The 24,921-nt window shown below is 57.8% G+C and overlaps 1 protein-coding gene across 6 annotated transcripts; it reads left to right on the top strand.

Moving 5' to 3' along the window:
- Positions 1-200: 200 nt before the first annotated feature.
- SMTN (smoothelin) lies at positions 201-24,865 on the top strand. Of its 6 annotated transcripts, XM_081123084.1 has the most exons (22): positions 2,100-2,264; positions 3,929-4,064; positions 8,991-9,139; positions 9,542-9,635; positions 9,728-9,806; positions 9,895-9,992; positions 10,901-11,215; positions 11,304-11,376; positions 11,968-12,033; positions 12,113-12,634; positions 12,820-12,992; positions 14,901-14,993; positions 16,056-16,208; positions 16,295-16,370; positions 17,446-17,610; positions 17,711-17,773; positions 17,990-18,056; positions 19,260-19,433; positions 19,625-19,742; positions 20,316-20,467; positions 21,411-21,575; positions 24,555-24,864. In XM_081123084.1, exons 2-21 carry the CDS (start codon positions 4,014-4,016, stop codon positions 21,553-21,555), a joined length of 2,826 nt encoding a protein of 941 aa, XP_080979210.1. In that variant the 5' UTR covers positions 2,100-2,264; positions 3,929-4,013; the 3' UTR covers positions 21,556-21,575; positions 24,555-24,864. The 6 variants fall into 6 exon arrangements, with proteins under 6 accessions (XP_080979206.1, XP_080979210.1, XP_080979205.1 ...); XM_081123080.1 differs by lacking the exon at positions 14,901-14,993 and having other exon boundaries at positions 201-2,264; positions 24,555-24,865; XM_081123079.1 differs by lacking the exons at positions 14,901-14,993; positions 21,411-21,575 and having other exon boundaries at positions 24,555-24,865.
- Positions 24,866-24,921: the final 56 nt, after the last annotated feature.

Here is a 24,921-nt window from a genome sequence, read left to right as displayed (position 1 = left end):
ACACTAGTGCCCTTCCATGATTTTCCCCCTCTATTCTGTGGGGTGGATTTCTTTTCATACTTCCTCAAGGATCAGTTTGCACATCACCTCCTCCGGGGAGTCTTCCAAGATTTCCCCTATCCTAGAGGCAGCAAGGTGGAAGAAAAGGACTTTGACATGGGCAGAATTTCACTTAAGTTTGAATGCCATTACCAGCCCAAGATGCCTTCACCTCCCAGAGCTTCAGCTTTCTCCTCTGTAGAATCTGGGTAATACTTTTCTTGCACAATGGTCAACTTGCAATAGGGCAAAACCTGTGTCTGACACGCAGAAGGTGCTCAGTAAACCCCAGAACAGTCCTCTCCGGATGTTTACACGTTCCTGGGCTATATGGCAGAAGCTTCCCCAGCAGCACAGGGAACCAATTGCCCTTTGATCTTTGTTTCACCATCACCACCATCCCGCCCCACCCTTTGCAAGGAGGAAGAGAAATAGGCAGGCAGGTAGGTGGACCCCAGCTCTGAGGGCTTGAGGTTCCAAGAACTCTGCAGCTTGTGTGCAACCCAACAAGTCCCAACGCGGAGTCACCTTTGCGGTTCATCAAGCTTGTGGGGGGGCGGAGCTAGCATGAAGCAGGCCATTCATTGGAGTCTGGAGCAGCCATCCAGGCAGGGCCTGAGAATCTCAGGTGGCCTAGGTGTTCCCCCCACAAGGGGTTGTTCCAATGTGTGGGCCAGGTTTGAAGTTCAAGGACCCAGTTGGCCTTGGAGGGTGCTGACTCTCATTCTGCAGGATAAGATGGCATCTAGGTCAAGTAGACAGGGCCTAGATGGGGCCTGCCCAGGAGAAGGGGGCCTGGAGGTATAGCCTCCAAATTGGGCTGTTCGTTCCTCCTGTGTGACCCGAACAAGTCTCTTCCCTCTCAGGGCCTTGGTTTTTCCGTGTGTAAAAAGGGGCCACCTGTCAAGGATGTGGGGATGAAATAGGAAACCTTTAAGAGTCTCGGGGTGGATACTGGACCTCTCTCTAAATGCGGGTGAGGTGGGCAGGGTGGGTAGTCACAGAGGATCTGAACAGGTGGGGCTGAGGGACTCTGCTGGGGGCAGCAAGCCCACCTCCCCACGGATTCTGGACTCAAAAGGTGCTGGTATGAATCACAGTTCCACTGCCTATCAGCTGTTGTTCTCAACTGCAAAATGGGACAGTAACCCTGGGCTCAAATGGTGGTTATAGGGATTATATGCCTGGTACCTGACAAGTACAAAATAAATGAGTCGATGCTATTATTTGACACACTGGGCTCAGGACCCCACCTCCCTGGCTCCAACTCCCTTTGGTCTCCATGGAGACCTGCGGGGAAGGCTCCTGGGCCTCCAGCAAAGGAGACGGGGTGGCTTTCCCCAGTGGGTCTGAGCTCTTTGAGTCCCCTGGCTGACTCCTCGTGTTGTCTTGGGCATGTTGGCTCTCTCTGGGCCTCAGTTTCCTCCATCTGTTGAATGAGGGTCTGAACTCCGTACTCCCAGTTTAGGACGTCAGCGCTCCAAGAGGCAGACCCTGCGGGGCTTGGAAGGGAGCCGCGTGGCAGGTGAGGGCACCGTCCGTGCAAAGGTGTGTCGGCAGAGAAAGGGGTGCTGTGTGACCGACTGATCCTGCTGCATCTGAGGCGGTCCCTGAGGTGCTCCAACATAGGGTCAAGATGCTGCCGGCCACGCCGCCTCTACTCTGAGGTGGCCCGGACCAGGTGTCGGGAAAGCAGCCTGGGGGCGGCGGCCAAACCCAGCCACCGACGCGGGGAGGGGGCGGAGTCCAGGGAGGGGACACGGCCTCACGAACAAAGAGGAGGGCTGTCCCGAAAGCTCCGCGTCTCGGACGATCCCGGGCCACTTACCCTGGCTTTGGGCGCCTTCCTGGACTTCGGTGCAAAACGGCGTCCTCCTGCCGACACCCACCCGACCAGCCAAGGCCACCGCGGCGGCGGTCGGGCGACTGCAATCCCTTACCCGGCAGGCCCGCGAAGGGCGTGGCCTTCAGATTGAATTTCACCAATGGGGCACGAGGGTAGGCGGGACCCTCGCCAGGATTGGCTGGCACGGCGGGGCGAGGCGGGGCCGGCCCGGCTGCTGGCGCGGCCCGACGGGCGGCGCTTCCAGAATCCCGGGGACGGTTGCTGCGCGGGCCTGGGATTCCAGTTGCCGCGCCTTCTGCCCGACCGCTCCTAGTCCATCTGTCGGAGCCCGAGCGACCTAACCGGAGCCCGCGCGCGACTGGCGGGCCGGGACTGCGAGGTGGGTGTGCGGGCCTCCGGGTTCCAGAGTGGAACAGGGATATGTGGGCAGGGGTTTTGGGACTCCCAGACCCGGGAGCCCCCCACCCATCCCCGGGGAGGGGGGGGTTCTAAACCGTGGGATAAGGTTCTGAGACCAGGAGTCTCCGCAACCTCCACGGGCGCGCTAGCCACTGGGGGCAGACACTCCGGGGAAGCTCCCACATTCCTCTGAGGTCTCCCACAATCGCAAAACCCAAGACTGGGTGACAGAGAGCCCTGGGACTGCAGTGGGGCAGCAGCGGGAATACCTGAGAAAAAAAGAGACTTCCTACAGTCCCCTGGAGGTGCTAGATTACAGACTAGGGACCCCCTGCCCTGCCCCTCAGAAGAAATGGGGGAATGGAGTGTCCACAGAACCTAAATCTGGTGATGGGTGAGTGACACTCTTGGGGGTGCGGGGTTTACCCCCAAAGTAGGTAGATAAGCAGAGGGGGGTTGGGAGGCTGACATCTGTCCGAGCCTGCAGGGATGGAAAATGCAAGTAGCAACTTGAACAGGCAGGGTCCAGTGAAACCAACTGTGTGGATTAGGACCCCCCCCCCCCCAGACCCATTCACCGGATTGGGTGACTCAACAAGTGACTGAAGTGACTGTTCTGGGGCCGGGGAAGGGTTGACTGAGGGGTGAATCAACAAGAGGGAGGAATCCTGGGGCCATTTCAGTTACCATACATTAACTAAGCACCTGTGGTGTGTCAGACTGTGGACCCTCAGGCCGCTGGTGGAAGAAAAGAGCTGCACTGGAAAGCTCGGCCAGGATTTAGGGGGCCACTTTGATGGGTAATGATGGGGCAAAAGGGGGCTGTCCTGAGCCCCCAGGGGCGCTTTGGAAGGGAGCTTCAGAAGCCAGAGATGGCCAAGATTTTTCCCTAACCTCTGGGTCTTTGGGATCTTCCTTCCTACTGTGACAAGTCCCTGGTCCTCTCTAATCCTCAGTTTGCCTAAATCCAGAGGTTGGATGGGTCAGTCTCTGAAAGCCTTTCCTGCTGGGGAATTGAATTATAAGTGTGCGAATTAACAAAAGGAGCTAGGTGCCCGGACACCTTGCTTCATGAGGTCAGGACATTTGGCATGGAGTGGAGAGGGGTGTGTACAGAGGGCTGTCCTCGAGAATTGAAAGACAGGGTGTTACCTTCAAGACTTAAGTCACCTAAGGGAATGAGAGTAGCAGTAGCAGAAAGGACTTGGATATGGGCTCAGCCTACATCCAGAAGCTGAGTTTTTGGGGGTAGTGGAGCTGAGCAGGCCCTGGAGATGGGTGGGTGGGGCAGGAAACTGTGGAGTCTGGCGGGCACCCCCTGGTGGTGATCACTGCTTGGGTGGGCCTTGCTGGGCCCAGCTTCTCAATCCAGGTCCCTACCCTCCCTGTTTGATGCTTAGACAGGGTGAAGGTTCCAGCTCAGTCCATGCAGCAGGCTGGCAGTTGAGTTGGCTGGGCTGGAACCAGGGACTCTTGGTTTGTTGAGTTTTCCAATACACTACCCTAGGGCAGAGGGTAACTCCCAGCCAGAGGCCACGTCACAGGTAGCCAGGATAGGACAGCAATGAATGATCATGGGTAAGAGGGGAAACTGAGGCACTGGAAGAGACCCCCGCAGGCCTGATTTATGTCTGTACCCTGCAGAATTCCCTGAGCTGGTGTGAGGTGCCACAGGCACGGCACAGAGGCTCTCACCAGGAGGCGACGCACAGAGCTAGGGGCCAGCAAGATGGCAGACGAGGCCTTAACTGGGCTGGATGAGGGAGCCCTGCGGAAGCTGGTAAGTGACCCCGTCATCCCCAATGTGAGGACAGGCAAGCCAGGCCAGAGAGGCAGGGCCTTCTAGGCTACCTCTCAGCTGACAAGAGGAGGTGATGGGGGAGGGGAAAGGAGGAGGGCTCAGTGGAACAGGGCTGAGCCTGTTCCACATGGTTGATGCAGAGGCCCCAGTGGCACATGCCTGTCCGTGCCAGGTGCTGAGGCCTGACCCCTCCCAGCCCCCCACTGCTACCACCTGTTTAAACAATAACTGCTAAGGACTCACCCATATGCAGCCACAAGTGTGGGGAGGCTGGATGTGCCTCTCCCAAGCAACAACCTGGGCACTGCCCACCCCTGGACGCTGGCCCAATGATTATAGTAGCAGAAATGATTAATAATGCCAGGGCACAGCAGGGGCAGATTGGGTGCTGGGCACACCATGTCACAAAGTGGTCACAGCAACTCTGAAAGCCAGGAGGACATTGCCTCAGATAAATGAAATCACCTCCCCAAAGGCACCCCACTAGGAAGAGGGTGTGCCAGGATCAAAACAAACCCCAAAGGGAACCGTGGAGAACCAAGAGTCCTGAGTAAGTCAAGGCTGGAAGAGCCTTATGAGCTGTGACTTCTAGTCTGTCATTTTCCCACTCTGAGCCTCAATTTCTTTACCTGTAAAATGGGAGGGAGGATGGGTGTGAACCTAATATCTAGGTATTAGAGTTGGCATGGGGATGGAGTGAGGCATAGGCTCAGATCTTGAGGTGGAAGGATGAGCCCAATCTATCCCCTTTCCCAAACTTTTTCTTGAGTGCCATAATACCTGCGCCCTTCCCCCACCACGCCCAAAGAGGCTGTGGGGCATTACAACAGGACAGGCATGTGCCCACCAGCAAGGGCAGGGAGCAGCTGAACTGGATAAAGGGCCAGAGCCCCACCCCTACAGCCCTTCACCCTTGTTGGAGGAGGAAATTAAAGATTTACCTTCCCTAGGAGAAGGCAAGTGACCCACCCCTTTACCATTCCTCTGGAAGCAGGGGATGGAGTCAGCCAGGCCAGCCATTGGGCAGTGCCCAGCCGCTGTCATGACCTACCAACGCCCTAGGCCTGGGTGTCCTCAGACGGGCACCTTACACCTTACACGTGCTAGGTGTTTGCCACTGCTTCAGCTAGGTGTTTGCCACTGCTTCAGCCTCTCCGCGTGCAGCCTGGAGGGGGTGGGTTGGGTTTCCAAAGGTCAGCTCGACCTGTCGGAATTCTAATAGAGGCAGTAACGGCTGAGCATTCCAGAGAGAAAGCCAGGTCTCCGCGCACCTCCACGTCTAGGGGTTCCCTCTGAACTTAGGGTTCTCCAGCCGCCACCCCTTAGCCTCGTGTGGGATTTGGGCGCTGGAAAAGTGTCAGGGAAGCCGCAGCAGTGGCTGTGGCCGGCCCACCCTGGTCCCATCCCAGGGAAAGGATTAAGGAGACCCCGCCCCTCGCCCCTGGACCGAAAAGCCGCCTGAGGTCTCCCCCACCCCAGGCGGGTCTCTCCGCAGCCGGGAGCCCGCCGTAACTTCGCCCCGACGCTCCCGGGGTCCCGCCCCGCACGCCGGCCCAGCCTCGGCCAGCCTCGTGGCAGGAACGGGGGAGTCCCGGGCCGGGCTCCTCCCCGTGGGCCCGGGCCTTATAAGGGAAGGCTGGCCCCAGCCCCGGCGTCGGGCCGATTCGGGGACCCGGGTAACCGCTTCCGGCCCGGCTCCCGCACATTCCTGAGGGCCGGGCGGGGGCTACGTGGGATGGGGGCACCTAGGGACGTGCGCCCCGCGCGCCCCTCCACCTTCGGACTCCAACACTCATTAACCAGCTGGGTGGCCTGGGGAAGCTGCTTCAGTTCTGTGAACCTCGGTTTCCTCTCCGTTGTAGGGGCTATTAAAGCAGGAGGTAGCGGGGGGCGGGGAGGACTTCGCATCTGGGTCCCCCCTGGGCGCCTAGTGCGGGGCTGGGGGGGCGGAGCCTGAGACGAGGCGGGGGCGGGGCCTGGCCCCCCCCCCCCCCCGCTGTCCCGGAGCCTGCGGGCCTTTAACGCCCCCTGGCGGGGCCTCGCTCCACTACCAGCCGGTTCCCCATCTGTAACTAGAAGAGCTGGGACGGAGCGACGGCCTAGGAAGTCTCCTCCCGTGTGCTGATGGGGAGACTGAAGCCCAGAGAGACGCCAGGGCCTGTCAGATGCCCCCAGCAGCGAGGGCACAAAGTACTCGGAGGCCCGCCTCCCCCCCCCCCCCCAGGAGGAAGCGCCCTCTTTCCTCCCAGGAGAATTTCACTGGGCAGTTTCGGAAACCGCCCCATCCCTTTCCCCTTCCCCCCGGTGGACAATGGCCCTTTGTACTTCCTTCCCTCCCTTCCACAGCCCCCTCCACACACTGCGGTAGGGCCGGAGGGCCCGCCAATGCAGGGCACACAGAAAGGACACTGTGGGCGGATCTTTGCCTCCAGGCGTAAGGGAAGGGTCAAGTTGGAGGGTGACCAGTGGAATGAGGTTGTTCATCCCCCAGCCCTACCCTACCCATTTAGGGGGAATCAAACAGAGGCCCCCATTTTCCAGATGGGAACACTGAGGCTCCCAAGGTGTTCCAGAGGTGGTCAAGTTCCCACATCAGGCTTTTTTTTCAGGGACAAGGACCCCATCTCTGGAGTCCCGGGCATTGAGAAGGGTGACCCAGAAGACAAAGGGCTAGTCATTGCATCTAAGCCTCTTTACCTCTGCATAGGGAGGGCTGGACCAGCTGTCCTCTCCAGTCCCCATCTCCAAGTGTACCACAGAGGGCTCTGGGCCTGAGGCAAGGCCAGGACTGGGAGGTGGGAAGGTGAACCTCCCTCTCCCTCCCTCTGCTATAATAGCCACCACCACTACCCTTAGACCTTTTATAGGTATCTCCAGAAGGGGACCCCAACACAATGCTAAGGCCTTCAAGATACCCACTGTGTCAGAAAGACCTCAGCAGCAGAGCTATCCTCAGCCCAGAGCAGACCTTGGAGTCAGAGAGACCTGGATTCAAATCCTGGCTCGGGTCATTTGACCATCAGCAAATCACTTTTCTTCCCTGAGCCTCAGTTTTCTCATCTGTCAAATGGGAGTAATAAAGTGCCAGGATTTCTGTGAGGTTAGGACAAGTGAGGGGCTCAGCACAGGATCTGGCATACAGATTCTCAATAAATGTTACCAGTGCCTCAGTATCTTGTACTCATTTGCCTTCATCTCTCCCTCCTCCTGTGCCTGGAACTAAGTAGGGGAGTAATGCTTATTGCAGGTGCGGGGGGGGGGAGGGGGGGGCAAGTCACCACCCCCGTCGCCAGCCACTGCCCTGAAATGGGAGCCATTGTTCCATCTGGCAAATGAGAAAACTAAGACACAGAGGTTTAAGGACATGCTCCTGACCAACATGCCAGGACTAGACTGGGGCTGGAGCCAGCTGGGGATTCTGGCTGGACCCTCCATAGATCCTCAGGAATGTGGTGCCTGAAGGGATCTGAAGAAGGGGCAGGCGCTCCTTCTGGGATCCTGAAGGGATCTGAAGTTACTCTGTCCCTAGGGTTTTCCCTACTCTCTTCAGATTGGGACAAGTGAGCTCATGGTCCAGTTGGGCCAGCCCACACTCCCTGCTGAAACCTACACCCCACATGCATCTGGCCCCCCATGGAGCAGAAAGGAATGGTCAGGGAGGAAGCTAAAATGGAAGGGGGGGTAGAGGGTCCCTGGGCCCTACCCCTAAGTCATTTGGGGGTGGGGGCAGAGGAAATCACCTTGACTATACTTGCTCCCTCTGGTTCAGACCCACACTGGAAGCTTATCTCTGCCATTATCTTCCTGGGGGCCCTGGGGCAGTCCTCTCTCCCTTGAGCCACAGAGGCACAGTGGGGGGTGGAGGTGAGGGAGGCAACAGGATTGGATGACTGCCTAGAGAAGGTGCCCTTTCCTAGACCTGCTTATACCAGCCACCTCCAATTTCCCAGGGACTGGGGGGCTAAGAAGCCTGTGGGAGCACCCATCCCAGTGGACGCCCTGAGTGAACCCTAGTGCAGCTGCCTTATCTGTCTGGGGGGTTGGCCCTCCCACTCTGGACCTTAGCCCCTTCACCCCTTCAACGGTGGCTAGGCCTGGACCAGTGCAGGGAAAACAAGAGCCCCCAGCCAGGAGGGGCACTAGGACACCTGAGCGCCTGCCCCTTCTTCAGCTTCCCCATCTGTCCAATGTGGATGAGGCTGCCACCCCCAGCAGGGCTGTGGTACTTTGGGACTAGACCATGGGAGTCTCTCTCTTTTTGTTTTTTTTGTTTTTTTGTTAATCATCACATGAGGATATTTTTTCCATTGCTTTTCAAAGAGAGTGGAAGGGAGGGAGGGGGAGAGAAAGAGAAAGAAACATTGATGTGAAAGACACACATCAATTGGTTGCCTCCTGCACGAGCCCTGACAGGGGTGGGGAGTGAACCTGCAACCCAGGTACATGCTCTTGACCAGGAATTGAACCCAAAACCCTTTGGTGTGCAGGCTGACGCTCTCACCACTGAACCATACCAGCCAGGGCCATGGGAGTCTCTCTTGTTCACAGGGTGTACTCCAGCTGCCGGAATCACCCGTCCCTCCCTGGGGCCCATAGGATGGCTTCTCTCTTCCTCCTCTCCCCATGATTCCTTGGCTCACAGGGGTTTGATGAAGGGTTCTGAGGGGAAGGAGTGCCTGGCTTGGCACCTGGCACAGGTGGGCTATCCAGAAGCCCAGGCTACTTGAGCTTGGTCTCCCCATGAGATGCTGGGTGGGTGGGCAGGCATGCACATGACAGGCTTGGGACAGAGGGTGTAGAGACAGATCACTCATTGTGCCACAGGCTGAGCTGTGGGCAGCTGGTGCCCGCCCTCCACCCCTGGCAGCCAAAATGACTTGCCCCTCGCCCCCGCCTGCCCTATAGTTGGAGGTCACAGTGGATCTGGCAGAGCGGCGGCGCATCCGCTCGGCCATCCGGGAGTTGCAGCGGCAGGAGCTAGAGCGAGAGGAGGAGGCCCTGGCATCCAAACGCTTTCGTGCTGAGCGGCAGGACAACAAGGAGAACTGGCTGCAGTGAGTGTGTGTGTGGGGCAGGGGCATGCAGGTGGGGGGAGTATGTGCCAGGGCTCAGCTTATGTTGTGCAGGCAGGCACAAGCACATGTGTGTCTGCTGCCTATTTGGGTGTGCAAATGGCAGTACAGGCACACATTTGGAATACACAGGAATGTTTGTGGGTATGGACCACATGCCAGTCATGGTGTCCTGACCACACCCATGTGGACAGCATGTCTGAGTATGTGATATTAATTCTCACATCCATGGGCATGCATTTGCCAGCATGTAGCCAAAGGATATTCATAGCTACATGCCCCTCTGCCAAGGTTCTGGGTACCCTGTCCTGGCCCCTGCCCTTAGCCCACATCCTCCATGACCTGGCCATGGCAGTGGGAGTTATAGGCATGATGTCCCTGCAGCTCTCAGCAGCGAGAGGCCGAGCAGCGGGCTGCTCTGGCGCAGCTGGCAGGGCGGCTGGAGTCCATGAGTGATGTGGAGGAGCTGACCACGCTGGTGAGGCCCCGGCCAGGGCAGGGGATGGGGGCAGGGCAGGTGAAGACCTAGACTTCATAGCCCAATACCTGTGGCCTGCCTCTCACCCACAGCTGCGAGGGGCCGGTGAGTATGAGGAGCGCAAGCTGATCCGGGCCGCCATCCGCCGAGTGCGGGCCCAGGAGATTGAGGGTACGTGCCCTGCCCTGTCTCCACCCCTACCCATGCTGCCCATAGCACCATCCGGCCACTCACTTGACACTTTTCCAATCTCTTTCAGCGGCCGCCTTGGCTGGAAGGTTGTGCAGTGGGCGTTCCAACAGTGGCTCAAGAGAAGACAGCAAGGGGCGGTCAGGACACAGGCTGGAACGGTGTGAGGTAAGAGGTGGCCAAGGTGGGAGAATGGCCCAGTGTCCTGTGCTCACAGATGCCGATAGTCCAGAGCACCTGTGTCTTTGCTAGACTGGTATTTGACTGAGAAGAAGCCCCCAGCTGTCTTTGTGGGACACTAGTAGTCTATTTCAGGCCTCTGCCCACTCTCCCAGGCAACCTCTGGCTATATGTCCCCCACTTCACAGTCATCTATACCCAGGCCTTCCCCTCAAAGCCAGCCTGTCTGCACCTCTCCCAGGTTCCTGTCCATCTCCCATTATCACCTTTGTTGACCTCGCTACTGGCCTCCCCACCTCCGTGCCAGCCAGCCAGCCTCCACTCAGCAGATGGAGGGATCTCCTTGAAATGCAAATCTGGCCCTGGTACCCCCCCAGCTAAAACCTATCCTGGAGCTGCCCCTCCCACTCCAGGCAGCCCATATTCTTACCTTGGCTTATAGGGCTTGTGTTTCAGGCCCAAGCTGACTGGTGGAACACTGTTCACAGAGTGGACTCTGTTCTCCAGGGAGTGTGGGTGAGAGGTCAGCCATGCAGGTCCCCTAAGTGGCCAGCAGAGGCCGCTGGGCTGCAGGACACCCACACTCCCCCTTGATTAGGCTGAGGCCAGGGTTCAGGGGCCTCCACTCTAGGGATCTATTAAGTCTGGGAGTGCCCAGCAATCTCCTGCCATCCCCAGCCCCTAGCATTTGGATCTTGTCCTCTCTAAACTGCCCTTGATTAGGCAATGCCAAGATGTTGGAAAGTGAGGATCAAAGACTTCCTATGGCATGCCAGTGCCCTTGCTTGTGCAGGTGTGCCTGCAGGAAGCCATGCCCAGCTCTTCTGCTTTGCATGCCCTGCCCTGAGCACCTGCCAGCCTGGGGAGCCTTGGCCATATCCTGTGGGTCCTTGTAGGTGCCAGAACCAGAGGAACAGAAGCAGCAGGCAGAGGTCCCAGAGCCAACCACCGAAGTCACCAGTCGGGATGTGACCACAGTGACGCTCCTGCTGCAGGTCCCACCTGGGAGCACATCCAGCTCACCTGCTTCACCTGACAATTCGCCCACCACTGCCTCTCCTGAGCCTCCACTGGAGCCTGCCGAGGCCCAGTGCCCTCCCACTGAGACTCTGAGTAGCCCCAAGCCACCCCCCAGCCCGCCCAGGGCCACCAGCCCTGAGCCCCAGGAGACTCAAGCCCCCCACAGCACTGAGGGACAGGAGGTCAACCAGGTGAGTCTGGATGACGAGGAGGGATGCCAGGCAGGTGAGCTCCTTGGTCTGGGAGTCAGACCCTACCCCTGCTGTGTCTCCCCTACAGCTCCTGCCTGGCTCCACAGAGCCCCCTGCTGCCCAGGGCCCCACCAAAGGCCCCTCCAACACAAAGACAGCAGGTGAGGGTCCAAGCAAGTATAGCTACAGACATCTGCCTTCCCCTCCCTGGCTTCTCTTTCCCTGCCTAGGAAATGGGCTCTTGTGCCTAGACTGCTCCAGCCTTCTCAGGTCCAGGCAGTCCCTGACACTCCTCCCACTGCCCCTGAGGTGTCCCCGCCCCCTCCCACCCATGGCCAGAGGCCTCCCAGCAGCCTTGAAAGGCAAAGGGCCTCAGGCACATTCTTTTCCCCAATAAGGGAGTGCGCCCATCTCCCAGCTGGAGCTGTGGGCAGTACTGGCCAGGGGGGGTGTCCTCCATCCCCATCGACAGGGAGTATCTGGGCACCCTTCCTCCAGCCCAAACCTAGCCCCAACCCCCAGGAGTGTCCTAGTCATCCTGGGGTCAGCGCAGGAAGGGAAGGAGGGGCCTGTAAGAGATGCAACTGAATGGGGCGCTATGGGAGGTGCAGGATGGGCTCGGGAGGTTGGGATACAGGAAGGGATTGGGAGGCTGCAGAGGTGTGGAGAGAACTATGAGAGGTGGACCCCCATCCATTCTCCTTTCTTTTCCCCCACATGGCTGCTACTGCCTCCTGATACTGCAAACCTAGCTGGACCCCATCCCTGCGAACACTCCCTGTCTGTGCTCAGCCCCCGCCAGCCAGCCCAAAACCGAGGTACTCCCTGTTCCACTATGCCAGTCTCTAGGCAGTCCCTGTCCCAACCAGCCACTGACAGCCCTCTTATCCCTTCTAGAGCCCACCCCTCTTGCCAGCGGACCTTCCCAATTCCAGCGGGCTGGCTCTGTACGGGACCGCATGCGCAAGTTCACATCTGATTCTCCTATGGCTGCTGGGCTCCAGGATGGCCCACCTCGGGCAGCCCTAGGTCCCTCGACCCCTGCAAGGCTCCTGGGCTCCTCCCACGTCAGCACCACCCCTGCCTCCTCCTCCAACCGCTCCTCCTCACGGAGCTCCAGTGATACCTCCTCCCGGTTCAGCAAAGAGCAGCCAGGAACAGCCCAGCCCCTGGCCCGGCTTCAGAGCTGCCCCCAGGAGGAGGGCCCCAGAGGGCGGGGCTTGGCTGCCAGGCCCCTTGAAAATGGAGCAGGGGGGGCTGTGCCCTGCTCAGAGGAGCCCAGTGCCCTGCTGCCTGTGGCTGTCGGCACTGCTGAGCCAGGGGCCAATATGAAGACTACATTCACCATTGAGATCAAGGATGGCCGTGGCCAGGCCCCCACAGGCCGGGTGCTGCTGCCCACAGGCAACCAGAGGGCAGGTAGGCCCCCCCATTGCTGGAGATGAGTGCCTGCAGCTACCCAGCTCTGCACATAGACAAGTGCTGCAGTCAGGGCTCAGGGTGTCTCCTAAGGGTGTTCTGGGAGTGAGGGGGGCGTCATCAACCTTGGCTGCCACTGTCTTCACCCTACCTAATTCTGACAGTAGTCTCTCTTCCCCTTCCAGAACTGACACTGGGACTGCGGGCGCCCCCTACCCTTCTTAGCACCAGCAGCGGGGGCAAGAGTACCATCACCCATATCAGCGGCCCTGGGACACCAGCCCGGCTGGGCAGTGTCACTCAAGTTACCAGCTTCAGCCATGCCTCCTCTGGTGGCCGAGGAGGCTGCAGCATTAAGGTGAGCCCTTCCTCACCCCACCAACATCACCATCTACTTCATATAGACTGCTTCAGGGTATAGGGCTGGAAGGGTTCCTCTACTCTGCTCCTCTCCCACTGCACACATGGGAAACTGAGGCCCAGAGATAGAAGGTGGCTGCCCATAGTCCACAGCCAGTTGGTGGCACAGCTAAGGCCAGACTCTAGACTACCATACATATACTAGATATGTCAGAAACGTACTCTGTATTGGACTTAAGCTTCCCACATGCTGATCTCTGATCCTTCCTCCAAAATTGGTCGGTTCATTCCTAATGAACAGATGGGAAAATGGAGGCATAGGAAGGGTGGGAAGGGCTTGCCCCCCTCTTCCTGTGGCAGCCCCTGTGCGCCTGTTGCTATCCCACACTGGACCTCAGCCCTGAGGTGCAGAGCTCATTATCTGCTCATCCAAGATCAGCCTGGCCCCTTAGAAGATTGGAGATTAGCGATTAGCATCTGCGTCCACATTTCAGGGGGAGGAGGTGCTGGGTAGGAGCATTGGTGGGGGCCAGATGGGCATGGGGGGCACCAGTCAGGTGAGGCAGCAACCTAGCAGGTGCCACGGGAACTGAATACGTTGCAGCCTTCCATTATTCATTCCCAAGCCCGGGATCAGCTGGCTGGGAGCTCAGCCGGGGAAGGAATCCCCAGCAGGCCACTTTGCTGCCCAGGTAATGCCCTTTGTGCTGCACCAGGGACTGAATGGGACTTTGGCTGAGGTGAGATGGCTATAGCCAGCTTTGGACCTTCTCAGGAGTGACAGGGAGAGGGTGGGGGCAAGAAATCACCCTTCCCCCCACAGAGCAGGACCTAACTGCTCTCTGCCAAGGAAGCGATGAGGGGGTGGCTGAGGCCCTTGGGGTGGGTGGGAAGTGCCACAGTGAGCCCTGGATCTGATACCACCAACTTGACTCAGTTTCCCCATCTAGAACCAAAGGAAAGCAGATGTACTTGTTCAAAGTCTGTGGTTGGATCCAAGGACATTTATCTCAGGGACAAGACACTTGTTACAGCAGGTTGCTCAACATCCTGCCTCCCTGTGCCTCCGTTTCCCCGATCTGTTTAAGGCTGTCTAAAACAGCATGGCATGAGGTCAAAGGAGTGCAAGCTCTGGAGTTTGACAGACTGGATCCTTACAGCTAATAATGCACATGGTGGCCCAGGCAGGCCCATTCCTTGCTCCTTGCCTCAGTTTCCCCACCCTTGGGGCATGGGACCCTGGCCTCGGTAATCCTTCCGAACCCATGCAGACTTGCCATGCTTTGGGTCTGATCTCTGTAGGGCCAGGGCCAGGCCTAGCGGTCCAACTGCTTAGGCAGGCCACCCCTCCCCCACGGCCCCCTCCACAGGGAGCTCAGAATAGGTTTCTATTTGGGCTGCAGCCCCAGCTGGCGGGTGGAGGGCTGGGAGGCCAGCAGGGGCGGGGCAGGCCCACTGCCCTTGCCTTCGCCCTCAGACCAGCTGCAAAGACTCTGACACTACCAGCCAGAGGCAGCAGTCCCTGCCACTGTCCCCATCGTCACCCCACCATAGAGCCCCCGCCAGCACCATGCCGGGGGTACCGGGGCCTGCGTCTGAGCTGACAGCAGCTCTTGAGGAACGATTGGGCCAGGCATTGGAGGAACTGCGGGCAGTGGCTGAGGCAGGCCGGGTGGCCGTGACCCAGGCAGCTGAGGCAGCTGCCTCGACCATGGAGCCAGTGGCCCAGGCAACTGAAGAGCTGCGGGCGGAGACAGCAGCACTGAGCCGGCGGCTGGATGCACTGGGCAGGCAGGTGGAAATGCTGAGCCTGCGGCTGGGGGTCCCACTTGTGCCCGACCTTGAGCCTGAGCTGGAGCCTAGTGAGCTGCTCCTGGCCGCCACGGACCCCGAGGCCCTCTTCCAGGCAGCCGAGGATGCTGGGACCCCCGTGGCCCACCCACCTGCCTTCAGCACCCGCCGCCGCTCCTCTGCTGGTCCTGCCCACAGCAGCAGTCTCGTAAGTCCCTATGGGCTGGGGGAAGGGTGGTTCTGAACCAGGCTTTGCCTCTGCTGAGTGACCTTAGGTGTGCCACCACCATCTCTGAGCCTCAGTTTACCTATCTGTACAAGGGACTGAGGCACTAATGCTCCAAGACTAAGGTGAGAGGGTATCAGGCTCCTGGCCCTGAGGCACATGTGGTGGCTGCCCTGGCAGCCCCTGGCCAGAGCCCAGCCCCCTGCTCCACCCCCACCCCCTGCCCTAGCCAGGCTGAGCCTCCCTGAAGCAGCTGCCACCTCAGCTCTCCTTACCCTTACAGCAAACAGAGAGGCCCTGCCAGAAGCGGAGGGGCTGTGATAGTTGGACTGGGGACTTGTGTGCAAGGGCTGGGGAGATGCCCTAGGTTGAGCCTGGAGGCCCCTTAGAGGGTGGTTCCCAGTGGGTGGCAGGGAGTGGGAGTGAGCTTCAGAGAGGACTTGGCTCTGGGCAGTCCCAGTCAGATACCTGGTCAGGAGCCTATGGGCCCTGGTCCAGCCTCCTTGGTGTGTATGGGGGGTAAATAGGGGCGGAGGTAGGGGTGGAATGCTGCCTGGGCACTGACCCAGGAGGACCCAGGCCTTGGGAACTAGCAGGACAGAGCACAGCCTGCCTAAGGCTGGGAATGAAGCAATAGAAGGAACTCAGGTTCAGGAGTTAAGCTACCTTTAGCTCAGACCCCATGCTGCATTGCACTTATAGGAGGACTGTGGGCAAGTCATTCAGCTTGTTTTCCCTTCTGTTAAATAGGGACAGTAAAATCCCCAGTGCTTATACAGTGCTTACTACTGAGTGACAATCCCCATTAATCCATTATTAATTGTATTAACACAATCCTGGGTACATGGGAATCCCTACAACAAGGTTCTCAGTGCCTCTTCCCTGAGACTTACACCATCCTTGGGCGGGCAGGCAGTCTGGCTGGCTAGTGGTTATTTCCAGTGCTGTGCCAGCAGTCCCAGGGTCTGGCACTCTGTCCATTGGGGACATGTTGGTTTCATCTAGACCCCTGCTTAAAGTCCATGCCCTCTCCCCACTCCACAGATGGAACCAAAGCCAGCAGAGCCCCCCTCCACAGCAGTGGAAGTGGCCAATGGCACCGAGCAAACACAGGTGGACAAAACACCAGAGAGGCGGGGCCCACTGAGCACCGAGGAGCTGATGGCCATTGAGGATGAGGGCATCCTGGACAAGATGGTACAGCTAGATTTGGTGGGCTGAGGGTTGGCGGGGGCAGAGACCAGCAGGCACCAGGTGGGCAATGACAGGGTCTCTATCTGCAGCTGGATCAGACTACAGACTTCCAGGAGCGGAAGCTCATTCGGGCTGCACTACGTGAGCTTCGACAAAAGAAGAGAGGTAGATAGCCAGTTGCCTCACTTAGATCCAGCTGCTCCATTCCTCAGCTGCTCCCCTCACTCTGGGGTCCAGTCCATTCGTGGACACACCAGCTCAGTAACTGCCCTACTCAGCTTCTTCTGTAGACCCAGCTGTTCCCTTGCCTCCTTTCCCCAGCTGCTCCTTTCCGTAGCTGCTTGTCTCCCTGCTGAGCTGCAGTTACCGTCCCCAACCAGCTTCTCTTCTCCTTCCTAGACCAAGTTACTCTCTCTCCCAGCTACTCCTCCTTGGATCCAATTGCTTCTCCAAGTGCTGTCAACCACTCCTTCCCTGAATCCAGCTACTCCTTCTCCCAGCTGCTTCTTTCTCCTTGAGGTGCACTGATGACCACCTTAGTCTCTATCCCCACACAGTTTCCCCTTCCCTGAGCAGAGCTACTACTTCCTCCATGAACCTAGCTATTCTTTCCCTCAGATTCTAGATTCATTTGCTTCTCCAGTTACTTCCTCTATGAATCTAGCTGCTTCTTCCAAGGCCCACAGATGGCCACCCAGCCTCTACCTCTACCTACCTACTTCTTTCTTAGGCCTAGTTACCCACTTTGCCACTTTTTCTCCCAACTACTGTTACCCTAGATCAAATTGCTTCTCAGGTACCTCCAATTTCTCCCTCCCTGGATCTGAATATTTCTTCCTCTAGCACTTTTCCCAGTTAAGACCCCTTTGAAGGCCCACTCAACTACTGCCCCCAGTTTCTCCTTCCCTGGACTCTGCTCTCCCTCCCTAGATATAGATACTCTCTCCAGACTCAGCTACTTGGTCCCATAGAAACTCCGTTTCTGGATCCAAATACACCCCCTTCGAGTTCAGCTATTCCATATTCCTGTTTTCCTTGAGTCCATCACCACATTACCCCCCCCACCCCCCGCCAAATTATGGCTATTCCCTCACCCCCAACCACTCCTTGTACCTGGTGTCTTCAGTATTTCTAACAAGTTGCCCTCCACCCCATCTTGTGTGCCCCGTGTGCCCGTGCATATGTGCTGTGTGGGTGATGGGTGACCCTTCTGGGCATGCATGGGGCATCTCCTGCCCAGACCAGCGGGACAAGGAACGAGAACGGCGGCTGCAAGAGGCACGGGCCCGGCCAGTGGAGGGCCGTGGCAACATTGCCACTGAGACCACCACACGGCACAGTCAGCGGTCAGCCGATGGCTCAGCTGTCAGCACTGTCACCAAGACTGAGCGGCTCGTCCACTCCAGTAAGGGGCCAAGCAGGGATGAAGGCTCAGGGTGGGGACCTGTCTGCCCCACTGGCCCCTAAACCTCTCCCATCCTTCCTCTCATCCCCTGCCCTTCCAGATGATGGCACACGGACAGCCCGTACCACCACGGTGGAATCGAGTTTCGTGAGGCGCTCCGAGAGTAAGGCCGCCTGGCGACGCCCTGTGCCTACCTGCCTGCCCGCCTCCTCCGGCTCTTCCTCGAACTCTCTCTCCGAACTTTTGTCTGTGTGTTTCTCCGTCCAGTTGTCACTTTCTCTTCTCTGCCTGTGGCTACCACCATCCCTCCCCATACCTCCACCCCATCTTCTGATGTCTAACCCAGGCCTCACCCTCCTCCTCTTCCCTTTTCTTGCAGATGGTGGTGGCAGCACCATGGTACAAACCAAGACCTTCTCTTCATCATCATCCAAGAAGATGGGGAGGTAAGCACAGATACCCACCCCCAGACCACAGGAGTCAGCATCATAGGGGACCTCACTGCACACCCATTCTACAGAAGGGTAGATCGAGGTGCTGGGAGGTAGTAGGGATATAGCCAGGGAGGGGCGGAGTAAGAATCAGACCACTCCTGCTTGCCTTGTAATCTCACCTAATCTTTAACTGCACCACAGGGGAGGCCAAAGATTTTGCTCTGGGTCACACAGCTCCGGGTGGCAGCAATAGCACTGAACCCTTAAAGAGGCATATCTGCAACACTGAGCTGCCTGATGGCACTGCCACTTCCCAGTGTCTGCAGACCACATCCCACATCACAGAGCACCTCTACACCTTAGACCCATGAGGGAAGGTGCACCCCTCTATCTATGTTACAGAGATGTGAGGGCTGCTAGAAAGCAGGGACAGGATCAGAATTCAGGCTGGGAACCAGAGGGGTCCAGGAGACCTGCGTTCCCAAGTTCCTGCGCCCCTCTCCATGCCCTCTGAAATCTGAGGACAGGGTCCTCAGTTTCCTCATCTTTAGTGTGAATGATAAGGGTCCCTCTCTTCTCTTGTGAAAGTTTAAGTGGCACATAGGAAAGGCTCAAAAGACATAAGCTATTATTATTACTATTACTATTATGCTGATCATCATTAGTTGATGATTAGTGTCCAAAATCTGAACTCACCTGTAACGTGACAGTACATTGAGCCTTCTCAAAGAACTCTCCAGGGGCCAAGTCTGTTGAAAAGAGCTTGAGCCCTAGCTGGTTTGGGTCAGTTGTTAGAGCATCAGCCTGCAGACTGAAGGGTCTCAGGTTTGTTTCCCACCAAGGGCACACACCTCAGCTGCAGATCGGCCGTGGTCGGGGCACATGCGTGAGGCAACCAATTGATGTCTCTCTATCTCTCTCTTCCACTCTCTCTGAAAAGCAATGGGAAAAATATTCTCAAGTGAGGATTAAAAACAAAAACAAAAGAAACAAACAAAACAAAACAAAAAAGAGCTTGATTCCCATCTTCTTTCCGTTTGAGCCTCAGTGTACTCCTCTGTAAAATGGGTGTGATGAGGAAGCCTCCCTTGCTGGCCAGTATTAACAGAGTAGATACCCCAAGAGTGTAGGGTGTGGCGTGAGACAAGACCCCTCCCTTGGCTAGTGGGGTTTGAGGCTTGGGAGTGCCCTAATTGTCGCCTCCCCATCCCCTAGTATCTTTGACCGCGAGGATGAGACCAGTCCTCGAACCAGCAGCCTGGCAGCACTGGAGAAACGCCAGGCAGAGAAGAAGAAAGAGCTGATGAAGGCGCAGAGCCTGCCCAAAACCTCGGCCTCCCAGGCACGCAAGGCCATGATTGAGAAGCTGGAAAAGGAGGGCGCCTCGGGGTGAGTTGCAGAGGGCGGCACTGGGGGTGTGGGCAGCAATGGGTGGTGCCATAAACGGACAAGGCCAGGCTGGAGCTGTGGTGGAAGGGGCCTGAGGGTCAAGAAAGGTGCAGCTGAGGCCCAGTGGGTGGGCAGACTGAAGCGGTGCCCCCTATAGTCTTGTGACCTAGCTCCCCATCATACCCCTGCAGCAGCCCTGGCGGACCCCGCGCAGGAGTGCAGCGCTCCACCAGCTTTGGGGTCCCCAACGCCAACAGCATCAAGCAGATGTTGCTGGACTGGTGCCGAGCTAAGACGCGTGGCTATGAGGTGAGCCCTGAGGCCAGGAGGCGGCAGGCAGTACCCACAGACTACAGCTCTGTACCTCCCTCTTGGCAGAACTCTTTTTTCACTGACCTGTACCCTTCACAGCCACCATGCTTGGCAGGGAGGATGGGAAGCCCTCTAATAGGATGGAAAACAGGCTCAAAGAAGGCACATAACATGCCTAGATTCCAGAATAAGTGATTGTCAGGGCCTAATGAGGGCCCCTCAGATGGCAGGCACGGCTCAGGGCCAGAACCTATCCTGGAGTACCCTCCTCATTGCTTTCTTGGGGGGGGCGGGGCACTAGGTACATTTCTATAAGTAAAGGAAGGAGTGATGAGGTCGTGGCCTTAGCTGGGTGGTGCTAGGCCTCTTGGTTGCACCGTTCCTATAAACGGCATACATGGGAGTTGACAGATTAAGTTGGAGGAGGCTCATGTTCCCACTGCTCACCTGCTGTGCAGCCTTGGACAAGCTACAGGGCCTCTCTGAGCCCAGTAGCCTTAGGTCTGTAATGCCAGAATACTGGGGGATAGAAGACGTGGGGGTGTTGACCAGTCCTCCCACCACCCGTAGCACGTGGACATCCAGAACTTCTCCTCGAGTTGGAGTGACGGGATGGCCTTCTGTGCCCTGGTGCACAACTTCTTCCCTGAGGCCTTTGACTATGGGCAGCTCAGCCCGCAGAACCGACGCCAGAACTTTGAGGTGGCCTTCTCATCAGCCGAGTAAGTGTGGCCTCAGCCCTGCTGGTGTTGGCTGGGCATCTGGGGCTGGGCATCTGGGCCAGGCCTAGCTGCTCCGAGGCCCCCTAAAGCTGACCAGCTGCACTGTCAGACAGTGCCTGAGACCCCCTTCCCCAGAAAGCCCCTGTCCTCCTTCATCCTGCTCACCCGATGCTGAGTGTGCCAGGTGCCCGCCGGAACGAAGGAGCCACAGGCCCGCCTACCAGCCCCGGCCAAGGCCCACCAGGTGGCCCTGTCCATATCCCCTCCATTCTCCCTCTGCCCACTTCTCCCTCTCTCCCTTTCTCTGTCCTGCTCTCCTCCCACTATCACCAGAGCTTCCTGCTCCCACGGGATCCCGGCTGGAGATTCCAAAAGGAGGCTCCTGGCCAGGGCACCGTGCCCGCCCAGCCTATATAGGTGTTGCCAGAGGCTTATATAGGACATCAGCAAGCCCTCCACTTTGGAATCGTTGCCCCGTCTGCTCACCTCACCCTCAGCACCCTCTTTCATCTGTCTTTCTTCTTTGCCTTTTTCTTTCTGGTTCCCCCCCAGATATCTTCCTCTTCCTCCCTCCACCTCGTCTCACGCCTCCCTCACCCCCTCTCCCTGGGGCACAGCCCTCCTCTCCAACCTGGGCGCCAACGCCATTGCCTCCCACCCCGTGTTCCCGCTTGCCCCAATAGTTCTCTGCACCTGTGACTGGTCTGGTCCCCCACCCCTGTCTGCATTGCACACCATTAGTAACGGGTAGTGAGCGGCACGTCCACGATGGGGAGGGGGCATGCGGGGGGCTGGCAGACTGCAGCACTGAGAATGTAACTGAACTCATGTCTCTGTGTATGTGTGTGTCTCTCTGTTCTACTCCCCTCTCTTCTCTGCCTCTTCCCCTCTTGCCCCCTGGGCCCGGCCTCCCTGCCCCTTCCCGGCCCCCTCCCCTCCCCAGGACCCATGCGGACTGCCCGCAGCTCCTGGACACAGAGGACATGGTGCGGCTTCGAGAGCCTGACTGGAAGTGCGTGTACACGTACATCCAGGAGTTCTACCGCTGTCTGGTCCAGAAGGGGCTGGTAAAAACCAAAAAGTCCTAACCCCTGCTCGGGGCCCCACGGTGAGAAACGCCTCTTCGCCCGCCTGCCCATATGCTGGAATCTGCTCAGTGGGGCACAGAGAGAGGTCTGGGAGGTGGGTGGTGAAAGCAGGGGGATCCTACAAAGAGCCAGAAGAAGCCAGACATGGCCTTGCCTGTCTTCTGGCAAGGCCATTCCCCTAAATGGGCAGTGATAACCCAGGTGAGCAGGACTGAGATGGAGGAAGCACAGGCATGACCCTGGGGGAGGCACCTGACCCAGCCTGCAGCTCCAGGCTGAAAAAAGTACAAACTAAGCTGGGATATGAAGGACAAAGTTCAGGCTCAAGGAGGGAAAGGGAGTCTCAGACAGAGGGATGAGCCTATGCCCAGGTCTGGGCACAAGAGATGGAGAACATGGCACTCCCAAGAAGGGAAGGAAGTTTAATCTGGGTGTGAGGGGGAGTGGGCGCCATAGTCAGGAGTTTGAACTTCCTCCTAAGGACAAGAATCAAAAGGTTTCCAAACGAGGAGGGATATATGTGGTCTGGTTAGCATTCTAGAACAATCCTTGAACAGGTGAGGAGCAAGATGATGGACTAGATAGCTGGAGAAGCTTAATAAGAAGTAGAAGGACAGGATTCCTGATGGATCCAGTTGGGGAGGCAGAAGGAGCTTCAAGGAAACCTCCCAGGCGTCCAGTTTGGGCACTGGGGAGTTGGTGGTGCCATGCTCCATGCCTGGGAGCTCAGGATCATGGCCAATTTAACAGGAAGATGTTCCTGGTTGGGGTCCTGGATTCCCCAAGCCAGCTGTGGCATTTCTTCTCTAGCCATCTCACCTCAAGGGCCACAGTAGAGAATTCATATCCTGAGCTGACTGCCCATTCCAGACAAGCTCAGAGGAGGAGTGGAGTGGGCTCAGAGTCCCAGGGGGATTAGGTAAGGGCTGGGCCCGAAATTGGAACTCCTGACGCCCGCTTAGTAGCTCTTTACCTTGCCCCATCACTTTTCTTACCCATTTTGTAGAGAAGAAAAGATAGAGACCCAGAGAGAGCAAGGGGATTGGCCCAAGTAATGTGAGTCAGAGACAGAGCTAGAGGTGCACTCAGATGCCCCTCGGGGCCTGGAGCCATTGTGGGGGGCAGCCCACATGTGCACACATGTACTCAGAGAAGCTGTGCAGGTGAGGAGAGGATGGGCTTGGTGCTCTCTGCAGGTCATATATGGACTTTGGAGCTGCTGCCCAGCAGGCTGGCCTGGAGGGAGAGGGGCCAAACCTGGCCCTGATCCAGTTGGAAAGTGTGACTCAGCTGTGTTGTTGCTCGAATTGCCTGGTGTTTGGCCTGTCACTGGGGCAGCTGGAACCCTGAGGCGTGAGCCCCAGTGTAAACAATGGCTTTATAAGGTCTCCAGGGAAGACACCAGGAATGGGAGGGAGTTCCACATTGGGGGAGGGAGGCTGGGATCCCTGGGGAGATAGCCACAGCTGGAAGACGCAGAAAGAGGCTGCCTCTCTATTATAGTTTTCCCAGAGTGGGAAAACAAGCCCACTCTGGGGCAGGGCTGACCCCAGGGGCACACAGCACAGCAACAACAGAGTCAGGAACTTTTCACTCACGCTAAGTGCTTTCAAGGTCTCAAATGAGGTAGAGAATGACTATACTGTTGCTATAAAGATAGGGAAATTAAGTCACAGGACAGGGCAGGGCTTTATCTAACATCCACAGCTGGTCAGGGATAGAGCCTGGACTGAAACAAAGGTCTCCTTCCTCCCAGGCTTCTTCTCTGAAGGAGCTCATGAGCTGGGAGTAGGCCTCAGCCCCACCATGGTCCCAGGTTTGACCTTGAAGACACAAGATGAGAGGTAGCCCTGGGCCCTTTGGTGTCTTGGGAACAGGAACAATTCCTGCCCTTATGCATTCCCTGCCAAAGGAAACTCACTTAACAACATTGACTGAGAGCTTACTATATGCCAGGCATGGCAGATGAGAGGGAGAAAGGCAGAAGAGGTCTTGCTCTGGGAGAGGAGGGAAGATGGAACCAGGAGACAAACTACAGCCTTAGAGGTTTGAGGCTGTCATTTGCTTAGTAGCTGCAGCCCACTCATTCCAGAGTGGGGAGAGGGCTCCTGCAATAGGGAAGAAGGGGCTCCAGGCAGGTGCCAATACCCAGGGCTTGGGGCTTAGGCCCTATCAAACCTAGGCCTGCACTTAATGGGCTTGAAACAAACGACTCCTCTACTCTGTGATTGTTTCCCTATCATAAAGAGATCTAGCACTCTGGAAGATGAACAGAGGGTGGTCCCACCCGAGTGTGATGTAGATGGTCCTGTATTGATTGGGACCCTCATCTGCCTCCCCTGCTCTACCAAAGGGGGGTAATAAGGGTAAAGAACTGCCCCTCCCCCCACCCACCCACATACCTCCCTGGCCATCTCACACAGCAGGGTTGTCCCCGGGTGCAAGGACAGGTTGGAGGGGTGGTGGGGCTCTCTGCAGGAGGTACCAGGCCAGAGAACTGGCAGATAATTGGGCCCAGAGTGTCACTGGGACAGGCCTGGCTGCAGGGAAAGATTTGCCAGGAGTAAGGCCCCTCAGGTGCAATGGCCCAACTGAGAGGCTTGTGCCAGCTGGAGTGTGCCACTGAGGGTGAGCAGATGGTGGCCCTCCAGAGAGGGGTGGGAGGGGTCTGTAGTCAGGACCTCCCCAGGGATAGGGGTAGAGACCAGTACCCTTCCTTGGCTGGGATGAGGCACAGCTCTCCTCTTCCTGCATCTCCACCTCCACCTGCCTGGCCTCCCTTCTCACAAAAGTGCCTCCAGGCTTGGATGGGTGGAGCTTGGGGCTCCCTGCCTTCCTGGAAGGCTCCCCACCACCACCACCTCCCTTCAGTCCACGATGGAGAGTATGGAATTTCTGGAAGACCAGCAGGCTTTGGCAGTGCAAAGACCTCCGGGTAGAGGCTTCACCACAGGAGCCGGGGCCAGCGCTGACAACCACCCCTGTGCCCCCTCCCGCAGGATGCTGGTAGACTGCGTGCCCCTGGTGGAGGTGGAGGACATGATGATCATGGGCAAGAAGCCCGACCCCAAGTGCGTGTTCACCTATGTTCAGTCGCTCTACAACCACCTGCGGCGCCACGAGCTGCGCCTGCGCGGCAAGAATGTCTAGCCTCCCACCCGCACGGCTTGCCCGAGGCAAGCTGCCGCCGCCACCCCGGCACCCGCCCTCCCCGTGCGCCGCCGCCCGCCCACCGCCGCGCTGCCTGTAGCGACACCCTCCCTCGCATACACAAGCAGCGTTTTGATAAATTATTGGTTTTCAAGGACCTAAGTCGTCTCTGCCTCTCTTTGGGGGGTTGGAAGGCAGCTCAGCAAGGTGTGCCGA

The sequence above is a fragment of the Miniopterus schreibersii genome (assembly GCF_964146895.1).
Source record: "Miniopterus schreibersii genome assembly, chromosome: 20".
In the NCBI taxonomy this organism is placed as follows: domain Eukaryota; kingdom Metazoa; phylum Chordata; class Mammalia; order Chiroptera; family Miniopteridae; genus Miniopterus; species Miniopterus schreibersii.
This window is presented reverse-complemented; position numbering and strand designations above follow the sequence as displayed.

Excerpts from the sequence above, each read along its gene's own strand:
- SMTN (XM_081123084.1), top strand. The coding sequence starts at position 4,014 with ATGGCAGACGAGGCCTTAACTGGGCTGGATGAGGGAGCCCTGCGGAAG. Across the intron at positions 14,994-16,055 it reads CTGCCCACAGCAGCAGTCTC|ATGGAACCAAAGCCAGCAGA; the intron begins GTAAGTCCCTAT and ends CCCACTCCACAG. Across the intron at positions 17,611-17,710 it reads TGAGCGGCTCGTCCACTCCA|ATGATGGCACACGGACAGCC; the intron begins GTAAGGGGCCAA and ends CTGCCCTTCCAG.